This window comes from Channa argus, chromosome 7, assembly GCF_033026475.1.
Source record: "Channa argus isolate prfri chromosome 7, Channa argus male v1.0, whole genome shotgun sequence".
Taxonomy (NCBI): domain Eukaryota; kingdom Metazoa; phylum Chordata; class Actinopteri; order Anabantiformes; family Channidae; genus Channa; species Channa argus.
In genome coordinates, this window is record NC_090203.1 from 18,971,367 (window position 1) to 18,994,881 (window position 23,515).

The 23,515-nt window shown below is 38.1% G+C and overlaps 4 protein-coding genes and 1 long non-coding RNA gene across 11 annotated transcripts; 1 reads left to right on the top strand and 4 right to left on the bottom strand.

The window, feature by feature from the left end:
- Positions 1–87: 87 nt before the first annotated feature.
- On the bottom strand, positions 88–4,747 carry LOC137130273 (sulfotransferase 2B1-like). Of its 3 annotated transcripts, XR_010914826.1 has the most exons (7): positions 4,612–4,747; positions 2,334–2,542; positions 2,110–2,236; positions 1,857–1,951; positions 1,427–1,607; positions 860–1,233; positions 88–315 (listed from the first exon to the last, which is right to left on the bottom strand). XR_010914826.1 is itself a non-coding variant. In XM_067510184.1 (6 exons), exons 1-6 carry the CDS (start codon positions 4,745–4,747, stop codon positions 1,118–1,120), a joined length of 864 nt encoding a protein of 287 aa, XP_067366285.1. In that variant the 3' UTR covers positions 617–1,117. The 3 variants fall into 3 exon arrangements, 2 of the variants coding, with proteins under 2 accessions (XP_067366285.1, XP_067366287.1); XM_067510184.1 differs by lacking the exon at positions 88–315 and having other exon boundaries at positions 617–1,233; XM_067510186.1 differs by lacking the exons at positions 88–315; positions 4,612–4,747 and adding an exon at positions 4,167–4,557 and having other exon boundaries at positions 617–1,233.
- A 272-nt stretch (positions 4,748–5,019) lies between these two features.
- On the bottom strand, positions 5,020–11,274 carry LOC137130272 (sulfotransferase 2B1-like). Of its 4 annotated transcripts, none has more exons than XM_067510182.1 (8): positions 11,117–11,274; positions 10,548–10,923; positions 9,374–9,457; positions 7,167–7,375; positions 6,943–7,069; positions 6,686–6,780; positions 6,256–6,436; positions 5,446–6,062 (listed from the first exon to the last, which is right to left on the bottom strand). In XM_067510182.1, exons 2-8 carry the CDS (start codon positions 10,561–10,563, stop codon positions 5,947–5,949), a joined length of 828 nt encoding a protein of 275 aa, XP_067366283.1. In that variant the 5' UTR covers positions 10,564–10,923; positions 11,117–11,274; the 3' UTR covers positions 5,446–5,946. The 4 variants fall into 4 exon arrangements, with proteins under 4 accessions (XP_067366284.1, XP_067366283.1, XP_067366282.1 ...); XM_067510181.1 differs by having other exon boundaries at positions 9,374–9,460; XM_067510183.1 differs by lacking the exons at positions 5,446–6,062; positions 10,548–10,923; positions 11,117–11,274 and adding exons at positions 5,020–5,144; positions 8,999–9,236 and having other exon boundaries at positions 9,374–9,540.
- A 2,067-nt stretch (positions 11,275–13,341) lies between these two features.
- tmem147 (transmembrane protein 147) lies at positions 13,342–18,566 on the bottom strand. 2 transcript variants are annotated; one of them, XM_067511393.1, is made up of 8 exons: positions 18,547–18,566; positions 17,084–17,183; positions 16,887–16,956; positions 16,704–16,769; positions 16,458–16,594; positions 16,270–16,354; positions 15,805–15,926; positions 13,342–14,281 (listed from the first exon to the last, which is right to left on the bottom strand). In XM_067511393.1, the coding sequence occupies exons 2-8, from the start codon at positions 17,158–17,160 to the stop codon at positions 14,161–14,163; spliced, it is 678 nt and encodes a 225-aa protein (XP_067367494.1). In that variant the 5' UTR covers positions 17,161–17,183; positions 18,547–18,566; the 3' UTR covers positions 13,342–14,160. The 2 variants fall into 2 exon arrangements, with proteins under 2 accessions (XP_067367494.1, XP_067367493.1); XM_067511392.1 differs by lacking the exon at positions 18,547–18,566 and adding an exon at positions 17,524–17,614.
- LOC137130813 (uncharacterized) lies at positions 17,602–21,214 on the top strand. The gene is made up of 3 exons (XR_010914897.1): positions 17,602–17,685; positions 19,622–19,782; positions 21,076–21,214. It is a non-coding gene; the product is annotated as an uncharacterized lncRNA (long non-coding RNA).
- LOC137130811 (macrophage mannose receptor 1-like) lies at positions 18,696–21,353 on the bottom strand. The gene is made up of 3 exons (XM_067511391.1): positions 21,055–21,353; positions 20,303–20,942; positions 18,696–19,767 (listed from the first exon to the last, which is right to left on the bottom strand). The coding sequence occupies exons 1-3, from the start codon at positions 21,351–21,353 to the stop codon at positions 19,558–19,560; spliced, it is 1,149 nt and encodes a 382-aa protein (XP_067367492.1). The 3' UTR covers positions 18,696–19,557.
- Positions 21,354–23,515: the final 2,162 nt, after the last annotated feature.

The window sequence follows — 23,515 nt, forward strand, 5'->3', positions numbered from 1 at the left end:
GTACTTTATCAGCAGTTGTTTCATTTAGGGCTTGGAACCTTTAGAGGATATTGAAGACCAGACCAAGTGTTTTTACACAGGCCTTCTTTTTTAGGGGTGGATTGTTATGAGCCCAGTGTAATAAAACATATTCCATGAATTTATGTCACTCTAGAACATTGATTTATAGATGAATTAAATCAACTCATTCTCATCTTTATCTGGAGGCAAAAAGCTGCGGTGATCCCATGTTAATGCATTCTCCAGCTGGAGATGATGGTCTTAAAGCGTCTTATAGCGTGGGAATAATAGCGAGTTAGATTCCAGAGGTATAAGCTAAGAAAGAAGGGAAGAGAGACACAGACTGAGATACAGCAGCGGTACATGTGGTACAGACAGGACAGATGTTAGAAAACATCAGATGAGTAGTATTTCCGAGTAGACATCCAGGACATATTAATCTACTTTCAGTAATATTTGTTCTCAATTTGTCTATCACTTCCGTTTTGTTTCTTGACGGAGAAAAGAGGTTTATTTATCAATTCCCATTAAGACCCAATATTCAAAACAAAGATTACAAATCGTTTACAGCAAAGCAACCGTAAAACACCATATTTCAAATGATTACAGCATGGGGTCTGTTTTACATAACACTTCTTTATTGCATCAGGGTTTGCTTTTACCCCATCTATGTTAATTTCAGAGATAGTAGTTCTTCCCCATACATTAACAAGAAAATGAGCTCTATTTTCAATAACCGTAAAAACCAGATATGACTAAAAAGCTCTGGTAGTAAAGCATCAAGAATAATGAGCTGAAAATAGCTGTAAGGGATCCAAATGATCATCGTTGTAGCAGCATTTCCATATTGGCAACTTACCATAAACTGCATTCATGTGTTAGTTGTACAAGCTGGATCAATTCCCTAATGTAAAAAAGAGTTTTTCATAATATAAAAACTTTCATTCGGGCATTTCACATTTCAGTTGCTAAGATATTGTGCATTACAAAAGTCATGACGTGCTTTTACTTATATGCTTAATATTAAACTGCCAACTTGGCCTGGCCACGTTAGCACCAATTTCTTCATCAGGGACATTTTTCTGCGCTCTCATTCCATCTCTGCTCCAGCTGCTGGTCAATCCAGGCTCCACGGCAGAGAGAAGCTCTCACCCTCCAGCTGTTTGCGAATGACTGATGTGAATCGAGCCAGTTGCTCTGTGTTGAAATGGTTTTTCCAGTCTCCAACCACACCTGACAACCACACACAGACACAAATACAGTCTCATAAAACACCACAAATCTGATCTAAAGACAGTGGCCACAGGGTTTATTAAGCAGCCAAACAGCACCAGTGAAAAACTGTTGGAATTAAAGATAAATCAATTTTGCCTTGTTTAATCTAAAGTTTTTAAGTGAAATGCATGATGGATGCATAAACACTCACCTTTTCTAAAAAAATTTGATTTCTCAGAGTCCATATATTTCTTTGGCACCAAGCTGAAGTTGGACATTTGGTTGGCCTTCATAGATTTAAAGGAGCAATGCTCTGCTATCTTCTGAATTGTCTCTTCACTCAGATTTCTGCCCAGGAAATCTGAAATGTGCCTGAGAGCTTCAGGCAGGTCCTAGAAGAGGAACCAATTACTTTAGTTTTATTTACTATTTAGCTGTTAAGCTAGTGTTTCAAATAAATTAAACTTTCATATTATGCAATTCATATTTTTAAGACATTAAGACACAGACTGACACAGTATCGGGGTGGGGAAATAAATGTAAAATCCTGTCTGACTGGAACAGTAACAGATATACTGGTAGTAAATAAACACACAATCGTAATACACCATTACTATAAACATGAACAGCTGTTATTTTACCTTAACCATTTCTTCATATGTGATGTACAATATTCTGTCTCCCAGCTTTGCTAGTCTCCAACCCTTCACATGGTCTGTCCATTTTCCAAACAGCACTGCACACAATACACACATTATTCCACAGTAAAAACTACAAATACTTCTGTACTTTGGCAGAAATCAAAGTGATAGCTTTGTCTTTCACGTGATGTCAAAGGATCCTTTATTTTTATTTTTCTTCTCAGACTAAAGTTTTCATGATGTGACCTCTGACCTTTGCCCTCCAAGAATTTCTCCATGAATTCATCGAATGTCCCCGGATCTTCAAGAAATCCAGCCATTCGGTGGAAGTAGTAGGAGGAAACCATGACATCCTTGGGGTTTCTCATAATATAGATCACCTATGACAAAGGGACAAGAGAAAATCTAAAAACATTTAGGATGTGTAACTGATGTGTAACTGATGTTAAAACTTTTCTTTTGATCACACCCATTTACCTTGGCTTTGGAGGTGTGTAAAGATTGGGGCATGAGGTAGTAGGGAAAATGTGAAACCAGTGCCCGTGGTGATTTCAGCCGATCAACAACCTTTGCTAATCTCGTCTCTTCCAGCCAGGGAACCCTGTCCCAATTAGGAATAGTTTGGATGGGCGTCAGATCGCCTCCATTCAGCACCAGGGGGAGGATCTCCTGCATCCAGACTGTACCTGCGATTCAGAAGTTATTATTATATTGTCATACACCTTGCATCAACCCAGAGGTTCAAATGACTTCAAACACTGAAATCCTAAGATTTTTCTTTAACATGAAGGATACATAGTTTAACCCACTGTATGCTGGGAAGGCCTCCAGTCCCCTGACACTCAGTGGGGATAAGGATGTAAGGATGTATGGAAAGTAAATAAATGAACTGATTCCAAGCAGGCATCACACTCACAAGCCCCGAAAAACATAAATGACTGGAGGTGTTGAGGAAATTAAATTACTTCCTGTGGTAACAGCAGAATCACATGTTTAATACATATGATTCAACAATTTTTTTGTATTCCTGTTCAATTAATCTCTTTCTAGACAATATGTTAATGAGCTTACTTTGTCTGTAGGTAGTGTACAGTGGAGTTTTTACACTAAAAACAGCCAACTGCTGCAACTGGAAACAAAGCTGAACACAGCTACAGAGCTGCACTACCGCAAAAAAAAAAAAGTGCTATGAAATGCAGCGAACACAGATTAGACTCTTCCTCGGGTAGCATGATGGTGCACAAACACCTCCTTCTTTTACCGAAAATTACATTTTTTTCAAACCACAGGCCTTTAAATGGCCTCATGGTAAATGTACACCTCTTGATATACAAGCTACAACATGCTGCCCTTGTGCATAAAATGGTGAAAAATAAGCAGTACAGAAACTAGCAAAACCTACTACACCAACACTAGTAAAAAATGGATGACCTGTGATAAGAGACAACAAACACATCTGTACCTTCTTAAACAAGATTCTTGGCTTACTCCAAGCCCCCCGCTGTGTGACACACTGACAGTGCCTGAACATAATAGTGCTTAGATCAGGGTTAATCTGCCATTTTACTCGTTGTTCTTCTGTCTAGACAGTTTCTCTTCTTACTTACAGTCAAACAAAAAGAGACTATTTTAATATGGAAGATGCCTATAATTTCAATTACAGTGTCTTTTGGATTAAGCCTGGTCTTAAAGAAAAAGTGTTTTGCATCAACGATTTTGTTTTTTTTATTATGTTTTTATGTATTTATTTTATATACGTAGTAACTTCTTCTACTTCTTCTTCGTCTTGTTCTGTTTACTTTTCTTATTATTGGGGTTCCCAGTGGCTCAAAGTGTTGAGCATTGGGTTGGGATGCAGAAGGCCACAGCATCGAATCCCACCACACCGGGAGGAGGTGCACGGATGTGCCATGTGGATGTAAAGAGAGAGCATCTCACTGAGGACACCATCAGCGATATGCACCTACCAATGCAAACTTCACGGTGTAATGGCAACCGATGATGTCCACTGAATGACATTAGTGGCTGCTTGGTGGTGCACTCACTGGCCTTTTGTGCGGGCGATCTACGTCGCTCGTGCCACGAGTTTGCGTCACAAGAATGTGATGGGATGAATAAAACAAAGTATGTTTTATCAGTACTAACTTAAATGTAAACTGCAAGCACAGTTCAGGCACAGTGTGCAACAGCATTTACAATTTCCTAGCTCATTTTTTTCTACTGTAACAGTCAAAGTACTTGGGTGAGAGGGGACCCGAAATCGAGCCCTCTGGCCACGTCTGAATCTATGTCTGTCGTACGAACACTGACCTGATTTCGGGTAAGTTACAGCCAAGACATCATCGTCTTTAAACGAGAATTCCTGTGCAAAGTTCAAGCTCTCTTGCGAGTGAGTCTCTCTGGGAACCATAAGTCCATGATAATACATATACATCTCGGAAGACATTATGTCGCTAGTGTTGCCTCGGTACTTTTCTTCCGTGTTTCCCGAAGAAGCGCACGACTACCTCCTGGTGCCCGCAGCGCGAAGCGATTTAATTTGGGGTGGTTCTGTGGTCCCTGAGCCCAACATTGATCTGGAGATTTTCTGCTCATTTGTCGTCAATAATGTACACGTTTGAGCACCAAATCATGATAAAATTATGTATTTAAAAAAACAAACCCTACACACACTGTACAATGAAAATGGGAACACAACATGCTTATAAAAAGCTGATATATTCACCAGAGTAATAGATAACAAAAAATACTATACCTGATTTGGGGTAAGTCACACCAAACACGTCAGTATCTTCCACAGAGAAATGTTGAGCATACTCCAAACTTTCAAGGGTGTGAGCTACTGGGGGCAGAAGAAGACCGTGGTATTGAACGCTCTCGGAGGAAGACATGATACTAATAATAATAATTAATTTTATTTATAAAGCAACCGTGTCTGACTGCAGTGGGAGGACGTTTTCCTTTTTAACTGGTAGACCTAATGTTACTCCTCATCCTCAGAGGCCGTCAGGAATTTTCTCTTCTTACATAAAACCCTTCTTTCCTTAGCTCATATTTTTTCTCTTATGATTATGGCAACTTTTGGCCTTCTACATTTTTTCTAAAAGGACATTCAGTACTTTATCAGAACATCGATTTATAGATTAATTAAATCAACTCATTCTCATCTTTATCTGGAGGCAAAAAGCTGCGGTGATCCCATGTTAATGCATTCTCCAGCTGGAGATGATGGTCTTAAAGCGTCTTATGGCGTGGGAATAATAGCGAGTTAGATTCCAGAGGTATAAGCTAAGAAAGAAGGGAAGAGAGACACAGACTGAGATACAGCAGCGGGACATGTGGTACATACAGGACAGATGTTAGAAAACATCAGATGACTAGTATTTCCGAGTAGACATCCAGGACATATTAATCTACTTTCAGTAATATTTGTTCTCAATTTGTCTATCACTTCCGTTTTGTTTCTTGACGGAGAAAAGAGGTTTAATTGTCAATTCCCATTAAGACCCAATATTCAAAACAAAGATTACAAATCGTTTACAGCAAAGACACCGTAAAACACCATATTTCAAATGATTACAGCATGGGGTCTGTTTTACATAACACTTCTTTATTGCATCAGGGTTTGCTTTTACCCCATCTATGTTAATTTCAGAGATAGTAGTTCTTCCCTATACATTAACAAGAAAATGAGCTCTATTTTCAATAACCGTAAAAACCAGATATGACTAAAAAGCTCTGGTAGTAAAGCATTAAGAACAATGAGCTGAAAATAGGTGTAAGAGATCCAAATGATCATCTTTGTAGCAGCATTTCCTTATTGGCAACTTACCATAAATTGCATTCATGTGTTAGTTGTACAAGCTGGATCAATTCACTAATGTAAAAAAGAGTTTTTCATAATATAAAAACTTTCATTCGGGCATTTCACATTTCAGTTGCTAAGATATTGTGCATTACAAAAATCATGACGTGCTTTTACTTATATGCTTAATATTAAACTGCCAACTTGGCCTGGCCACGTTAGCACCAATTTCTTCATCAGGGACATTTTTCTGCGCTCTCATTCCATCTCTGCTCCAGCTGCTGGTCAATCCAGGCTCCACGGCAGAGAGAAACTCTCACCCTCCAGCTCTTTGCGAATGACTGATGTGAATCGAGCCAGTTGCTCTGTGTTAAAATGGTTTTTCCAGTCTCCAACCACACCTGACAACCACACACAGACACAAATACAGTCTCCTAAAACACCACAAATCTGATCTAAAGACAGTGGCCACAGGGTTTATTAAGCAGCCAAACAGCACCAGTGAAAAACTGTTGGAATTAAAGATAAATCAATTTTGCCTTGTTTAATCCAAAGTTTTTAAGTGAAATGCATGATGGATGCATAAACACTCACCTTTTCTAAAAAAATTTGATTTCTCAGAGTCCATATATTTCTTTGGCACCAAGCTGAAGTTGGACATTTGGTTGGCCTTCATAGATTTAAAGGAGCAATGCTCTGCTATCTTCTGAATTGTCTCTTCACTCAGATTTCTGCCCAGGAAATCTGAAATGTGTCTGAGAGCTTCAGGCAGGTCCTAGAAGAGGAACCAATTACTTTAGTTTTATTTACTATTTAGCTGTTAAGCTAGTGTTTCAAATAAATTAAACTTTCATATTATGCAATTCATATTTTTAAGACATTAAGACACAGACTGACACAGTATCGGGGTGGGGAAATAAATGTAAAATCCTGTCTGACTGGAACAGTAACAGATATACTGGTAGTAAATAAACACACAATCGTAATACACCATTACTATAAACATGAACAGCTGTTGTTTTACCTTAACCATTTCTTCATATGTGATGTACAATATTCTGTCTCCCAGCTTTGCTAGTCTCCAACCCTTCACATGGTCTGTCCATTTTCCAAACAGCACTGCACTCAATACACACATTATTCCACAATAAAAACTACAAATACTTCTGTACTTTGGCAGAAATCAAAGTGATAGCTTTGTCTTTCATGTGATGTCAGAGGCTCCTTTATTTTTAATCCATATACTTCTCAGACTAAAGTTTTCATGATGTGACCTCTGACCTTTGCCCTCTAAGAATTTCTCCATGAATTCATCGAATGTCCCCGGATCTTCAAGAAATCTAGCCATTCGGTGGAAGTAGTAGGAGGAAACCATGACATCCTTGGGGTTTCTCATAATATAGATCACCTATGACAAAGGGACAAGAGAAAATCTAAAAACATTTAGGATGTGTAACTGATGTGTAACTGATGTTAAAACTTTTCTTTTGATCACACCCATTTACCTTGGCTTTGGAGGTGTGTAAAGATTGGGGCATGAGGTAATAGGGAAAATGTGAAACCAGTGCCCGTGGTGATTTCAGCCGATCAACAACCTTTGCTAATCTCGTGTTTTCCAGCCAGGGAACCCTGTCCCAATTAGGAATAGTTTGGATGGGCGTCAGATCGCCTCCATTCAGCACCAGTGAGAGGATCTCCTGCATCCAGACTGTACCTGCGATTCAGAAGTTATTATTATATTTTCATACACCTTGCATCAACCCAGAGGTTTAAATGACTTCAAACACTGAAATCCTAAGATTTTTCTTTAACATGAAGGATACATAGTTTAACCCACTGTATGCTGGGACGGCCTCCAGTCCCCTGACACTCAGTGGGGATAAGGATGTAAGGATGTATGGAAATTAAATAAATGAACTGATTCCAAGCAGGCATCACACTCACAAGCCCCGAAAAACATAAATGACTGGAGGTGTTGAGGAAATTAAATTATTTCCCATGGTAACAGCAGAATCACATGTTTAATACATATGATTCAACAATTTTTTCGTATTCCTGTTCAATTAATCTCTTTCTAGACAATATGTTAACGAGCTTACTTTGTCTGTAGGTAGTGTACAGTGGAGTTTTTACACTAAAAACAGCCAACTGCTGCAACTGGAAACAAAGCTGAACACAGCTACAGAGCTGCACTACCGCAAAAAAAAAAAAGTGCTATGAAATGCAGCGAACACAGATTAGACTCTTCCTCGGGAAGCATGATGGTGCACAAACACCTCCTTCTTTTACCGAAAATTACATATTTTTCAAAACACAGGACTTTAAATGGGCTCTTGGTAAATGTACACCTCTTGATATACAAGCTACAACATGCTGCCCTTGTGCATAAAATGGTGAAAAATAAACAGTACAGAAACTAGCAAAACCTACTACACCAACACTAGTAAAAAATGGATGACCTGTGATAAGAGACAACAAACACATCTGTACCTTCTTAAACAAGATTCTTGGCTTACTCCAAGCCCCCCGCTGTGTGACACACTGACAGTGCCTGAACATAATAGTGCTTAGATCAGGGTTAATCTGCCATTTTACTCGTTGTTCTTCTGTCTAGACAGTTTCTCTTCTTACTTACAGTCAAACAAAAAGAGACTATTTTAATATGGAAGATACTATAATTTCAATTACAGTGTCTTTTGGATTAAGCCTGGTCTTAAAGAAAAAGTGTTTTGCATCAACGATTTTGTTTTTTTTATTATGTTTTTATGTATTTATTTTATATACGTAGTAACTTCTTCTACTTCTTCTTCGTCTTGTTCTGTTTACTTTTCTTATTATTGGGGGCCCAGTGGCTCAAAGTGTTGAGCATTGGGTTGGGATGCAGAAGGCCACAGCATCGAATCCCACCACACCGGGAGGAGGTGCACGGATGTGCCATGTGGATGTAAAGAGAGAGCATCTCACTGAGGACACCATCAGCGATATGCACCTACCAATGCAAACTTCACGGTGTAATGGCAACCGATGATGTCCACTGAATGACATTAGTGGCTGCTTGGTGGTGCACTCACTGGCCTTTTGTGCGGGCGATCTACGTCGCTCGTGCCACGAGTTTGCGTCACAAGAATGTGATGGGATGAATAAAACAAAGTATGTTTTATCATTACTAACTTAAATGTAAACTGCAAGCACAGTTCAGGCACAGTGTGCAACAGCATTTACAATTTCCTAGCTCTTTTTTTTTCTACTGTAACAGTCAAACTACTTGGATGAGAGGGGACCCGAAATCGACCCCTCTGGCCACGTGTGAATCTGTGTCTGTCGTACGAACACTGACCTGATTTCGGGTAAGTTACAGCCAAGACATCATCGTCTTTAAACGAGAATTCCTGTGCAAAGTTCAAGCTCTCTTGCGGGTGAGTCTCTCTGGGAACCATAAGTCCATGATAATACATATACATCTCGGAAGACATTATGTCGCTGGTGTTGCCTCGGTACTTTTCTTCTGTGTTTCCCGAAGAAGCGCACGACTACCTCCTGGTGCTCGAAGCGATTTCACTTGGGGTCCCTGATCCCTGAGCACCAAATCATGATAAAGTTATGTATTTAAAAAACAAACCCTACACACACTGTACAATGAAAATGGGAACACAACATGCTTATAAAAAGCTGATATATTGACCAGAGTAATAGATAACAAAAAATACTATACCTGATTTGGGGTAAGTCACACCAAACACGTCAGTATCTTCCACAGAGAAATGTTGAGCATACTCCAAACTTTCAAGGGTGTGAGCTACTGGGGGGAGAAGAAGACCTGAACGCTCTCGGAGGAAGACAAATGTGTCTGACTGCAGTGGAAGGACGTTTTCTTTTTTAACTGGCAGACCTAATGTTACTCTTCATCCTCAGAGGCCGTCAGGAATTTTCTCTTCTTACGAAACACCCTTCTTTCCTTAGCTCATATTTTTTCTCTTATGATTATGGCAACTTTTGGCCTTCTACATTGTTTCTAAAAGGACACTCAGTACTTTATCAGCAGTTGTTTCATTTAGGGCTTGGAACCTTTAGAGGATATTGAAGACCAGACCAAGTGTTTTTACACAGGCCTTCTTTTTTAGGGGTGGATTGTTATGAGCCCAGTGTAATAAAACATATTCCATGAATTTATGTCACTCTAGAACATTGATTTATAGATGAATTAAATCAACTCATTCTCATCTTTATCTGGAGGCAAAAAGCTGCGGTGATCCCATGTTAATGCATTCTCCAGCTGGAGATGATGGTCTTAAAGCGTCTTATAGCGTGGGAATAATAGCGAGTTAGATTCCAGAGGTATAAGCTAAGAAAGAAGGGAAGAGAGACACAGACTGAGATACAGCAGCGGGACATGTGGAACATACAGGACAGATGTTAGAAAACATCAGATGACTAGTATTTCCGAGTAGACATCCAGGACATATTAATCTACTTTCAGTAATATTTGTTCTCAATTTGTCTATCACTTCCGTTTTGTTTCTTGACGGAGAAAAGAGGTTTAATTATCAATTCCCATTAAGACCCAATATTCAAAACAAAGATTACAAATCGTTTACAGCAAAGACACCGTAAAACACCATATTTCAAATGATTACAGCATGGGGTCTGTTTTACATAACACTTCTTTATTGCATCAGGGTTTGCTTTTACCCCATCTATGTTAATTTCAGAGATAGTAGTTCTTCCCCATACATTAACAAGAAAATGAGCTCTATTTTCAATAACCGTAAAAACCAGATATGACTAAAAAGCTCTGGTAGTAAAGCATCAAGAACAATGAGCTGAAAATAGCTGTAAGGGATCCAAATGATCATTGTTGTAGCAGCATTTCCTTATTGGCAACTTACCATAAACTGCATTCATGTGTTAGTTGTACAAGCTGGATCAATTCCCTAATGTAAAAAAGAGTTTTTCATAATATAAAAACTTTCATTCGGGCATTTCACATTTCAGTTGCTAAGATATTGTGCATTACAAAAGTCATGACGTGCTTTTACTTATATGCTTAATATTAAACTCTGACAACTTGGCCTGGCCACGTTAGCACCAATTTCTTCATCAGGGACATTTTTCTGCGCTCTCATTCCATCTCTGCTCCAGCTGCTGGTCAATCCAGGCTCCACGGCAGAGAGAAGCTCTCACCCTCCAGCTGTTTGCGAATGACTGATGTGAATCGAGCCAGTTGCTCTGTGTTGAAATGGTTTTTCCAGTCTCCAACCACACCTGACAACCACACACAGACACAAATACAGTCTCCTAAAACACCACAAATCTGATCTAAAGACAGTGGCCACAGGGTTTATTAAGCAGCCAAACAGCACCAGTGAAAAACTGTTGGAATTAAAGATAAATCAATTTTGCCTTGTTTAATCCAAAGTTTTTAAGTGAAATGCATGATGGATGCATAAACACTCACCTTTTCTAAAAAAATTTGATTTCTCAGAGTCCATATATTTCTTTGGCACCAAGCTGAAGTTGGACATTTGGTTGGCCTTCATAGATTTAAAGGAGCAATGCTCTGCTATCTTCTGAATTGTCTCTTCACTCAGATTTCTGAGCTTCAGGCAGGTCCTAGAAGAGGAACCAATTACTTTAGTTTTATTTACTGTTTAGCTGTGAAGCTAGTGTTTCAAATAAATTAAACTTTCATATTATGCAATTCATATTTTTAAGACATTAAGACACAGACTGAAACAGTATCGGGGTGGGGAAATAAATGTAAAATACTGTCTGACTGGAACAGTAACATATATTGGTAGTAAATAAATACACAATCGTAATACACCATTTCTATAAACATGAACAGCTGTTGTTTTACTTTAACAGTTTCTTCATATGTGATGTACAATATTCTGTGTCGCAGCTTTGCTAGTCTCCAACCCTTCACGTGGTCTATCCATTTTCCAAACAGCACTGCACACAATACACACATTATTCCCCTCTCGGGGGAAGACAACTGTGTCTGACTGCAGTGGGAGGATGTTTTCTTTTTTAACTGCCAGACCTATTGTTACCCCTCATCTTCAGAGGCCGTCAGGAATTTTCTCTTCTTACATAACACCCTTCTTTCCTTAGCTCATATTTTTTTCTCTATTATTATGGCAACTTTTGGCCTTCTACATTGTGTCTAAAAGGACACTCAGTACTTTATCAGCAGTTGTTTCATTTAGGGCTTGGAACCTTTAGAGGATATTGAAGACCAGACCAAGTGTTTTTACACAGGCCTTCTTTTTTAGGGGTGGATTGTTACGAGCCCAGTGTAATAAAACATATTCCATGAATTTATGTCACTCTAGAATATTGATTTATAGATGAATTAAATCAACTCATTCTGATCTTTATCTGGAGGCAAAAAGCTGCGGTGATCCCATGTTAATGCATTCTCCAGCTGGAGATGATGGTCTTATAGTGTCTTATAGCGAGGGAATAATAGCGAGTTAGATTCCAGAGGTATAAGCTAGAAGGGATCAGAGACACAGACTGAGATACAGCAGCGGTACATGTGGTACAGACAGGACAGATGTTAGAAAACATCAGATGAGTAGTATTTCCAGGTAGACACCCAGGACATATTAATCTACTTTCATTAATATTTGTTCTCAATTTGTCTATCACTTCCGTTTTGGTTCTTGACGGAGAAAAGAGGTTTAATTATCATCTTGATCCCATGGTCTAGCTGTGCATTAGAAAACCCCTACTAAAGCCCATTGGCAACTCTGTGCGTCATGGCTTGCTGCAAGAATGTAGTCCCACTTTCACTACAGCAGCTTTTTAGTAAATGGAGCAGAATTTATTTGACATAGTTAAAGACATGGACCTGGAATTCAACCAGCTTTTTCGTTACACGACTCAAACATGAATTTTTGATTTCTGCAACAATACTGCAAATTGTATTGTACGCACCCTTTCTGTATATATTCACGTTTCATTTAATTCTCATCATCACATATACATAGTTACTTCGTAGGTACCTTTTGGCTGTACTGTATGTAGGGTCAGGTCAAGACCCTTCACCTTTTAATCCATTCCGATCTCCACCCCACCACATTTTTATTGGATTGCTAATCACGAAACAATACTAAACACGTAATGGAAAGACCAAATACGTCCACATCGCCCATTTCCTTAGGACTTCTTTGGATTTGTTTTCGTCTTTCTCCTGGGAGAAAAGTCAATCCAAGTTTTCCTGTTATTGCCTCTTTCTGTCCCTTTGCCAAGGACTCTGGTTTCTCTCTGTGTACAGAGAGAACAGAATGTGAAGTTTGTGCCATCCACATTTTAACAATTAAAGCTGGCGCAAAAACGCACATGGAAGGGATATAACAGACACCCCCATTGCACATTGTTAAAAAAACATTATTTAAGTGAACAAAATAGTCATTGTTAAACATGCTAGATATATTGTAGCATTAACATAGATTTAGGAGACAGGAAATGGAGTTATAAAGTTATAGGCTGGTCAGCATGCTGAGATCACAAAATACTATGTATGAAATATTACACAAATGGTAGCAAAAAACAGCAGCATCTTCACACTGAATTACATGCAATGACAGTGAGGTGAACACAAGAACAAACTTAATGTATAAAGTGCAAACAATGTGCCTCTGGATTAGGTTTGAAAGAAAACTACATTATCAGTTAAGTTTTCACTTATTTTAATGCCGATCATTTACAAACAAACAAACAAACAAAAAAACACCCAACACTTTACCACTGATTAATTAAGATACTGGGGTCAGATAAAAGTCATTTCTGCCAAAGAATAACCATTTGATATAATGTGGTCATAAGTTAACTTCAGTTAATTCACACTGTAATCCTCAGTACATATTCAGTTACACTTGTAATCTTTCTCTAATAATTTGAAAAACCTTGCTACAGGCATGTTTCACCTACAGATTAAAATTAGCTGTATATAAATAAACTTGTAAATTTGTGGCCATACAGTAAACCGTTGCCATCATCCATCTGTTAGAAATCCACTGTACATTTCAACACTAAATGAAGCATTTACACCGGCTCATTGATTAAGACATAGAAAAAAATACGTTTATAAAGTCACTACTCATTTGTAGTTGTTCTAATACAAAATTAATTTTTCACAAAACCAACTTAGGCAATTGTTGCAAAAGCCTTCTGATATCACCAGTGATGCTGAGGTTGTAAGTATGAGACTGAAGGTTTACCCTTTGATGGTCCACACATGCTGATCAAAACAAACTGACAGAACAGTTCGGGTTAATGTTAGGGGCTTGCATATCAGCAGTCTCTGTTTCATTTCAAGATAAACTCAGTCCAAATACCCAATACCAAAGGTTGTTTCACAGCAGGCTTTGGTGTGGTGTGGGCACTAATGACTAATATCGTGTCAGTTGTTGGGCTCTGTGTCATGACAACCCCGATCCAATCGGGACCAAAAAGACTGCAGAAGTCTTATTTCATGGTGCTGAGGTTTACTTAGTTGCTGTGGACTAGAGTGACGAAGAGAAACAGTGAGCAGAGAGAGATGGTACCGGTCAGGACAGCTTTGACCAGCAACACTGTCCAACTGCCTAATAGGAAGAGATGGACAAACAACCTGAAGGCAGAAAAAAAACCCAATGGTTAAAAGGTTAAAATATTACAGAACAAAGCATTTCTGAAACCAACAATTTTAAACAATTTAAGTAACCCAGAAAATAAAGCACAGAAATTTGCAGCCCCTGTGTTTAATCTTGTTTTCAACTTCTAGGCAACTCCAGCCAACAACACTGACAGCACAGCAACCTGTTCTGAAAAAGCTAACTCAACAACATGATTGGTTAACTAGTGCCATCCTGTGGTTAACCGAGTTATGGCAGGTGGTCACACCCAGTTAAAGTCAACGTGCATTACTTTTAAAGTTGACTCCAAAGGCTGGACAATATTTAAAAGGTCTTGATTTTTTTTTTTTTTTTTAAGAGGTCTTGATTTTGAAAAAAAAAAAAAATAAAAAAATAAAAAGAAACATGCCATCCTTGGGAGCTGATGTGTTTTATTAGTTTTTGGAAAAAAAACTGAGTTTTATGGCAAAAACAAATTTAAAAAAAATCTAGGTGGCTGGCGGACCGCTTATCAAACATGAGTAAAGCACATTCTATGGCGGTTTTAGTGTCTGTATGGTGATTAGGGCATTATGATCAATTTATAAAATGACCAAATCAGTCAGTTAAACTAGGGTAGTACTCAAATCTGACAATGCTCAAATGTGCAGTCTGAATACAGTTTAGGGAGCTATAGACTTAATTCCAAAGTGACAAACTGACTGGTTAAAACACTGTAAAATTACTGAAAGGCTCATAACAGTTTGCTTACATTGTGATCTTTTTATTTGACACGTCACTCTTTTCCATTACAATGTATCTGCCCATTAAATCCCCTCTCTGGTCCATCACAGCAGTCCCTGTTGTGGTTATACTCGGCTGAGGTCAGCTGCTAGCATTAGCAGACTGTAATTATGGGGGCATTTGTTTTAATCCTCACATAGAACAAAGAGATTTGCCGATTTTTAGTAATTAATAATAATTGATTTGTGTGAACAGGATTCAGCAGTCCTGAACTCTAATGTTTTTTTTTTTAAAAAAGAGAGAGAACTCCTTGAATTCTTTTTTTTTTTTTGTCCTTTCGGCTTATCCCGTGAGTTCAGGGTCGCCACAGTGGGTCATTGTCTGCATGTTGATTTGGCTCAGTTTTTTTTTTTTTTTTTTTAACGTCGGATGCCCTTCCTCATGCAACCCTCCCCAATTTCTACAGGGCTTGGACTGGCACTGCACAGCTGGGGAGGGGATGGGCTGTTAGGGATTCAGTGTCTTGGCCAGAGAAACTTTGGACGACTGCCTTAATTCATAGAGGGGAGAATAAAAGCCCAGGCAGCTTTGACGCTTGTATCAAACAGCAAATATATTGCATGTGCTTGCGCTGCAGCTAATGTATATGTAGACATCGGGCTGATGATATGTCATGCAGCCATTCTTTCATCAAATTGCTGTACAAACACATTAAATACATAAATAAAAAAGACAGTTTAATTCTGTCTCCTGAATGTGTTCAGTTGTGTTGAAAATACTACCATGTAAGACTTACTCCATTAAGAACGCCTTGTAGACACAGAGAGCCAGCAGAACAGTAACAGGCAGTCTGAAGCTCTTAGGAAGGTCATATCGCGTAAACATCCATACCACTGCTGCCATGGCAATGTAATGGACCTGTGTACACAAAAATATTTACTAATTTAAAATGAGGTTTTACAGAGTCAGATGGACCTATGGAGATACTGAGGAAAGTAGATTGAGAATGAAACATTTTAAAATCCACGCGCATTTAAAATGTGCACAGGAACTAATTATTTTGAGAATTTTCCCATTTGAAATCTTTTCTGGAGACGGTTGCTGTCAAGGAGGTAGATGAACACTGTCAACAAAAATTGAAAATTAAAATGTCTCACAGAGTGAGAGTAGAGAAGTGAAATTAAAGATAAGAGAAAGGACAGAAGGTTGGAAACATGAGTAGAGTAAGTGTGAAAAGCACAAGTAGAGAACAGCTACTCACCAAACTGATGTTAGAGTCAAAGCTCATCTGGATGTATTTCCAGTCAAACTCAATCCCTCGAGCTCCCACCCACAAAGGCAGACACCTGAAGAACCACAACAAACAGTCAGACGCAATGCTTAAATATGAACAACCGTTTGAAAAAGTACAGCTGAAGTTTCTTTTACAGCAACTATGCTACTTCTTACCTGGACATGACAAGTTCTGCTGTAGCCCAGCCCATGGCAGCCACCATTATTTTGTACTCTCCTTTACCAGCATTACGAGACATCACAAGGTGGAGACCTAACAAGTCGGCCAAATCCACTGTTGCCTTCATAAATTCCTGGAACACAAGCACATACTTTTGTAGCCTCCTACAGAAGCTGTTTCTTTTAAATATTCTTTTCTTGCAATTACATTCTAATGTTGCAGAGATGCATCTTAGCACTTACCCCCACAAAGTCATAAACTCCAGCTCCCCCTTCCCATGTGGGAAAAAATGTAGCAAGGAAAAGCATCTGCAACACACACAAATGACCTGCTTTTCACTCCCAAACACAAGGAAATGCTACTGTTAATGTTTTATTTGTACAATAAATGATGAAGAACAGCAGATCATCAGAATGCTCTTTTACCTTACAGAGTTGGACAAACAAGTAGGTAGCTCCTGCCTGGACACACCTCCAGAAGGCATTGTACTCTGAACTAGAGATTGAACACATACATAGTGTTGAGAGGATTATAACAGGATTATATGGAATCCCCCAAAAACCTAGGACAATGCTTTTTAGTCTCTGAGCATATGTTGCTACAATGAAGAACAGTCACTTACAGGCCACTGCACTTGTACGTTATGAAATAAGGAAAATATGCCAGAGCAAAGCAGTTTCCAAAGTGAAACAGTGTCATGTCTGGTTACAAAATACAGCTCCCTGGGGAAAGAGATAAAGATGAGAAGACTTCAGATAAAAATATACAACAGAACAATGTGATATTATGTACTGAAATATAACATGTCACCGACAACGACATATAAACATTAGTATCTGTTAAAAGCAGGCGTATCGGTTCTACATTTAAATTAGCTCACATCAGCATAGTCTACAATCCGGTAGTCGCTGTATGCAAACCGCTAGGTCTAACGCTCACTGACACTAGTCCTCAGGAACATTTAAACACAAAACAATATTTAAATAAACAGTTTTTTGTTGTTGTTGTTTTATTTAGTTTTGTTAATCCATACGGCAAAATTCCTTCTGTGTCAGCCCTTACCAAATGAAGAAGATAATCTCGCTAAGGCCCCGCTGAATGACAAACGGAAGTAGAGCTGGTTCTACATCAAAATGTCTCCGGAATAAAACTACGAGAAATTTCTAAGTGTTCCGCATGACGCTCGCCTCGGTATATGGTAACAAATGTAAGGTGATTTTAAAGGTAATATAGTACTTTACATTGTGTACAGGGTATACAGGGAAAAAAATGCTTGTTATCATGATATCACAGTTTTCAACACTACCTTAAAAACGACTAGTTTATGTTATCTATCTATCTATCTATCTATCTAATTGCTCTTAGGCTGCTTGTATTATGATCAAAAAACAAAATGCTAGTCACAACAGGCTGCTTAACTTCCAGCGTAAGTTATTTGGACAATAGCAATATCTAAAAGTCTTTTGTTTTGCTTTACTGCAAATAGCTTTTGTAGTGTACCTGAAATTTAGTGTTCTTGCTTGTCATTTGACTCATTTCCAAAAGATCCACAACTTAAAAGAAAATGGGTGCAGGCAATTAGGCGAGAGGAAGGGGGAAGTTCTCTACGGAGGATTACATTAAAGCAGACAGCAGTCATCTTATAAACGGAGTTGTCCCAAACCGCTTTTCGTGGTGCAACTTTGTTGCTGTGATATAATATAATATGTAGTATGTTCCTATGGCAGAAGTTTATCCCATTTATTCCCAGTCTGTTTTGTTGACTCTAATGTAAAGCTAACTGACTTAACCTGTAAGGTAAAGTTAGTAAGCTTTACATACTTAGGGTTATTGCTTACAACACTATTTCCTTTTACATGATTAAGGTATCACATAACATAACAATAAATATTCTTGTCTGAGATACAATCTGCGTACAGGAGAGAGAGATATAAGCGACGGAAGAGGTGATAATCTGTACACCGAGAATTACAATAACTTATCTAGGTGTGCTGCTTTATGAATGTTTATGCTGGTAACTATACAAATACAATCATTTTATTCGTTAATAGAGAAGTTTGAAATACTAATGCAATCCATTGTTACCGTGTCACTGCGCTGCAGAATGTAAAGCGGAAGGGTTACCCGTTCGCCAAGTACTTCTGGTTTTTGTGAAAAAGGTCAATTGTAGAGGGCATAAAAAATATTACAAAAAATAATTATATAAACTATTATAAAATATAATAATATTTATATTATTTTTATTATTTTATTATCAACAGCTGATCAACAACAGCCACAATAATTAATTGAATGTTCTGGCAATATAGGCAAAAGGGACTTACAACAGCTCACAGGCTCCTAGGTGAAGTAAATAAGTACTTGGCTTTGTGCTTTTGTATCCAGCCCTTTCAAAGCAGTAAAGGGCCTTTTCTGATGCCATAAAGTAGCAGCATTATAGTTGCAAGACCATCATTGCAAGACCATCATCAGTACAACTAATAGAATAAACTCGAGATGAACAAATTACATAGATGAACAGTGCCAAAGACCTTACAGTACAGTAACCTGAGAGATTCCTATGTCAAGGATAATTTATTCTTTTTAATCAATTTTTAAAAAAAATTTATTGAACAAATTACACAAGTATTAACATGTGTGAAACACCCCAAAGGAATCTCAAAATATTTATTTTTAGCAAAGTGAAAAGTGAGTCAAATGACATCCTCAATCCCCGTGTGTGGTAATGTCCGCTATTGCAATAAACCAAAGAAATTCTAATACTAATTTCTAATTCTACATTTTTAGTGGTCATGACAAGTATTATTAAAACAAAATGTACCAATGGAAGCCTAAAACCCAACTAAAATATTTTGGCACAATTATCTTACTCAGAATTGTTTAATATATATTTTTCTTAGTTTAGTACTTGTAGTAGTTATTTTTTTTATTTTGGATAAAATGTATTTTTACAAGTGTTACTTGTGGATGATTTTTTTTAGGGCAATACTCACACTTATAGTTGTTTATAAGTTTGTCTACTTCTATCACCTCTACACACAGTATATGACATTTGTTGTGTATGCATTTCTATGTAGCCACAGACTGCCACCAGTATTAATGTTCTTCATTTGTGTGTATCATGTATCTGAGGCAGATGAAGTTTCTTCTTTCTGTGCAGTCCCTGGCGATCCAGCTATCTGTGTCGTATTTTGAAAGGGTCCCACAGCGTTCATTTGGAGAAGGACAATCTGGCCCCTCATCTTCAAGCTCCTGACCGTTGATCCACCACCACTGCCCTCCTAGGAAGCGTAGGCCCATCCATATCTGAGAGATTTAAGGGCAAGCATTCTTATTTTCATATACATTACATTTACATTTATATTTAGTCATTTAGCAGACGCTTTTATCCAAAGCGACTTACAAGTGAGGTACAAGGCAAGCAAAAATCTAAGTCAAGGAGAAAACATTGAACTTGCATAGTTGAGGACGTTGTAGATGAATATGTTTTTTGGAGACATCTCTACAAGTCTGTGGGCATTAATTTATATTTAAAGTAACTTAAAAAAATATATATTATGTATATTTTGCAAACCTTTGTAATGGTCTAATTCTATGTTAAATTATAAACTTTATATTCAACACAGTTGCAACAAACCAAGCATTTCATAAAAGAAAACAAAATAGAATAATGTGGTGTCAATTTAAATTATGTAGATTGGACCAGAGAAAACACATCCACTTTTTTTGTTTTTAGATTATTGTACCAGCATCCAAAAGACATATTGAACCTGTGACAAAGGTTCACCTACCTTGATTCATTTCAACCCCCACCCCCCATCACCCCTACCCGTTCTCTGACCTCATCAGTTGTGGCTGTGTAGATCCGGTTTCTGACGTAGCTGTAGTCATACAAGTGTTGCAGACTAAGTAGCTGGTGCTGGTAAATGCAGGGACCTGACAAATCATCACATGCTATTCTCAGATCCTCGCAGTGTATCAGGGCCTCCTCCCACGTCTTGTTCTCCTTTACCAACACCAGGTTGTCATCATAGCAGACAAACCGAAACTGACTTGAACACCTGTTGCTATACCACTTTTGATTTGCAGCTTTAAACGAAACACAGTCTGGGGTGAGTGGATGTCCTTTTGCCCAGTTACTGTAGATGAATGGCTGATTTCCGATCCATTTCCAGTTCATATCAGCGTCTCTATACAGCCCAATCCAGCCAGAATCCTGAACACTATCATAGCTCGTACTGGTGATGGTGGCTAGGGTACTATTCATTACCTGGCAGTACAGAGAGGCCTCGTACCATGTGATGCTACCTGGGTTAAAGAAAGTTTTGGACCTTTGTGAGCAGTATAGGTTATGTAAGTTTGAACATTGCTCACTATACCACAGTAGATCAGTTTTTACAATTGCACAGAGACTGCTCTGCTGTCCAGTGGCCCAGTATGGGCTTTGAGAGAAGTCATCTCCTGAGATCCCTTTTCCAGTTCTGAAAAAAGAAAGCAAATGACCGGGTATCTGACTTAGCAATTGCATTTTACCTTGTTTATATTTCCAGTTAATGAAATTAGCATAACAATCATTCCAAACTGGATACTCACTCAACATTTATCCATCTCCAGACTGTGCTGTCCTTGGAATCTCTGTGTAGGCCAATCCAGACTTGTTCAACTCCTACTTCCAACAACCAAGAAGCCAGCCAGGGTTCAACCACTTCGTTCCAAGTAATCAAGTCAATATAGTTGTTCTGACAGTAATTTCTTGCATCTGCCCAGTTCATCCTCTCCGCTGGAGAGAATAAGTTTCTTTCTATGATAGCTGCCTCCAAGCAAAGAGCAGTGATTAGCAGAAAGGAGAGTGTGAACTCAATGCTACTCTTGTTCTCCATTACTTTTCCCATTTCCTCATCAAGTCAAAGATGTGCCATATAGCAGAAACCCTATTAGGTAAGCCAGTGTGTGGCCAGTGCCTGCTGGGGACCTTTAACTCCGCTTTTATAGAAACTACATAATGTGGTCACTCCCACTTAGACACACCTCACCAGATCCCATTGACATGATGCACCTTTATGTACCTGGAGCTAGTCGTGCGAGCATTTTTTTAATAATGGTAAATGAATGGCTATTAAGATAACCACTAGAATTAAAGGCAGATAATGAAACTAAAAATGTTTTTTTCTTTTTTTATGCTTTTGTCTGTGCATCAATTAAATTTAAAAAGTTTATGCAAAAATGAGAAGCCTTATTAGTTGTAATCTAGCTTGAGTTGAATATTATATTAATCTATACAAAGTTATTAAGGTTTTGGCTTGACTTCAATTTTCAAAAAGTAAATGGTGAAAATAAAAGAACAGATGAAAAAATTTGAACAAATAATACAAAAAAGTGTAACCAAATCAAGTCATGTGTGCAGTAAAAGCCTCTGTTCTTTTGCATCTGAAAGCTTAATTCAAAACTTGTGCATTCAAAACTGTCCAGTCTGTGCTTGGGTGGGGAATTTAGGCTGCAGGCAAATTAATGGATTTGAATCTCAGTAGTCAAGAGATACTCTTGACCATGAACTTGTAGACATTGCTGAAAATGTGCTGACATTTGTCTGCTCAACTGCTTTGTTCCATCTAATATTATTCATTCATTCAAAAAATAAATCTGAGCAGAAGTTGTAGCTTTGTTAAATCTGTAAGGTTAACAATAAAAACTTGTTTTTACTTACATATAATTATAGAAGGTTTGTACAATTCCATAAATATAGCTAGTTTTGAAAATAAATGTTTTTCATAAGCTGCTGTGCATTTTTTCTTTAACAAGACATATTTGATATCTCAGCCAACGTTCATGTCCATGCAACAAACACATTGTTCACAAACTAGAGGTGTTACCTAAGAGTCTTCAGTCACTTAAAGTCAGCAGTTCTACAAGACACCCTGTTAGTTGTGTCATACACTGTATAAACATATTATATTAGATTCTTATCTTTGTGTTTAGTGTTACAGTAGTGAACCAAATGGAGTGGTTGCTTGGATATTGTAAGTCACTCTGCAAGCACAAAGAATTATGGGAATGTTTATGTGCACAGGGCTGCAGCCTGTGGTTAGGCACCATACTATTTTATATCCTTTAGAAATACAGAGTCCTGCTGATCTCTCAGAACAGTCAGCTTGCTCACTTGCATTAATCCAGCTTGGATTGACCACATTTAAATATATTTACATATAAGTCACCTAACTAAACAATATGTTACCAAAACCCTTGATGTATACAGTGTACAGTAACTGACTTGGTGTTCACTGTGGATGTTGCAGCAACACTACCACCAATGGCATTGGTCTAATGGCTACTGTTGCTCTCTTGACATTGGTAGAAACATTTGATTTCCCTCTACCCTCAACTGACTGCAACCCTGTAATGTTAGTGAAACAAAGTTAGTTGATATTTTATATGCAGTTGAATTATTCTTCCCCTATTTGAAATTACGTGTTTTGGCAAACTTTAAATTTAATTTAAATAGGTCTATCACAATTAATTTTAGAAGTGGTTCTTCCTAAGTCAACAAAAAATGCAACTTTTAATGACTATTGCAGTCCCAATTTATTTAACTTCCTGAATAGAATCCTTCAGAGCAAACATTTGAAAATCAGGTTTTGTCTTGAACACATGTGATGCAAGTAGTCAAGGGCTTCATTAGTTGCAGCAGGTGTGCTTGAGATAGAAAACTTGAAATACCTGAACTGGCACAGGATCTGTTGAGTGTCATGTTTGATTGCATATTAGAAATATGGGTAAGTTGAGCAGAGTTCATTGCCTTTCACAAACAAGAAAAAGAAAGTGAAGACAATGACTGTTTCTGGAGGCACTTTTAGAAGCATAGCCTGCAAGTTTGACGTTAAAGGAACAATGGCTGTTCTACCTGGATATGACAGAAAAAGAAAGCTATCCAGATTCCTGAGGAGGCAGATGGAGGAAACCCTAAAGTGACTGCAAAAGACCTGTAGCAAGACTTGGTGGCAACGGGCAATGAAGTTTCAGTTTGCACAATTGCAACAGGTAGTAAAACTTGTTGACC

Bases quoted from the DNA above. Each gene is read 5' to 3' on its own strand.
- LOC137130273 (XM_067510184.1), bottom strand. From the start codon at position 4,747: ATGTCTTCCTCCGAGAGCGTTCAATACCACGGTCTTCTTCTGCCCCCA. The intron at 2,237-2,333 runs GTAAATGGGTGT...CCTTTGTCATAG, and splicing joins TACACACCTCCAAAGCCAAG to GTGATCTATATTATGAGAAA. The intron at 1,234-1,426 runs GTGAGTGTTTAT...TGTGGTTGTCAG, and splicing joins ATCAAATTTTTTTAGAAAAG to GTGTGGTTGGAGACTGGAAA.
- tmem147 (XM_067511393.1), bottom strand. From the start codon at position 17,160: ATGACACTGTTTCACTTTGGAAACTGCTTTGCTCTGGCATATTTTCCT. The intron at 16,770-16,886 runs GTAAAAGAGCAT...TGTGTGTTGCAG, and splicing joins TGTTTGTCCAACTCTGTAAG to ATGCTTTTCCTTGCTACATT. The intron at 14,282-15,804 runs GTAAGTCTTACA...TTCTGCCTTCAG, and splicing joins TACAAGGCGTTCTTAATGGA to GTTGTTTGTCCATCTCTTCC.
- LOC137130811 (XM_067511391.1), bottom strand. From the start codon at position 21,353: ATGGGAAAAGTAATGGAGAACAAGAGTAGCATTGAGTTCACACTCTCC. The intron at 20,943-21,054 runs GTGAGTATCCAG...TTCTTTTTTCAG, and splicing joins TGGAGATGGATAAATGTTGA to AACTGGAAAAGGGATCTCAG. The intron at 19,768-20,302 runs GTCAGAGAACGG...TAAATCTCTCAG, and splicing joins ACACAGCCACAACTGATGAG to ATATGGATGGGCCTACGCTT.
- LOC137130272 (XM_067510180.1), bottom strand. From the start codon at position 9,134: ATGTCTTCCGAGATGTATATGTATTATCATGGACTTATGGTTCCCAGA. The intron at 6,437-6,685 runs GTAAAACAACAG...TTCCTCTTCTAG, and splicing joins CATATGAAGAAATGGTTAAG to GACCTGCCTGAAGCTCTCAG. The intron at 6,063-6,255 runs GTGAGTGTTTAT...TGTGGTTGTCAG, and splicing joins ATCAAATTTTTTTAGAAAAG to GTGTGGTTGGAGACTGGAAA.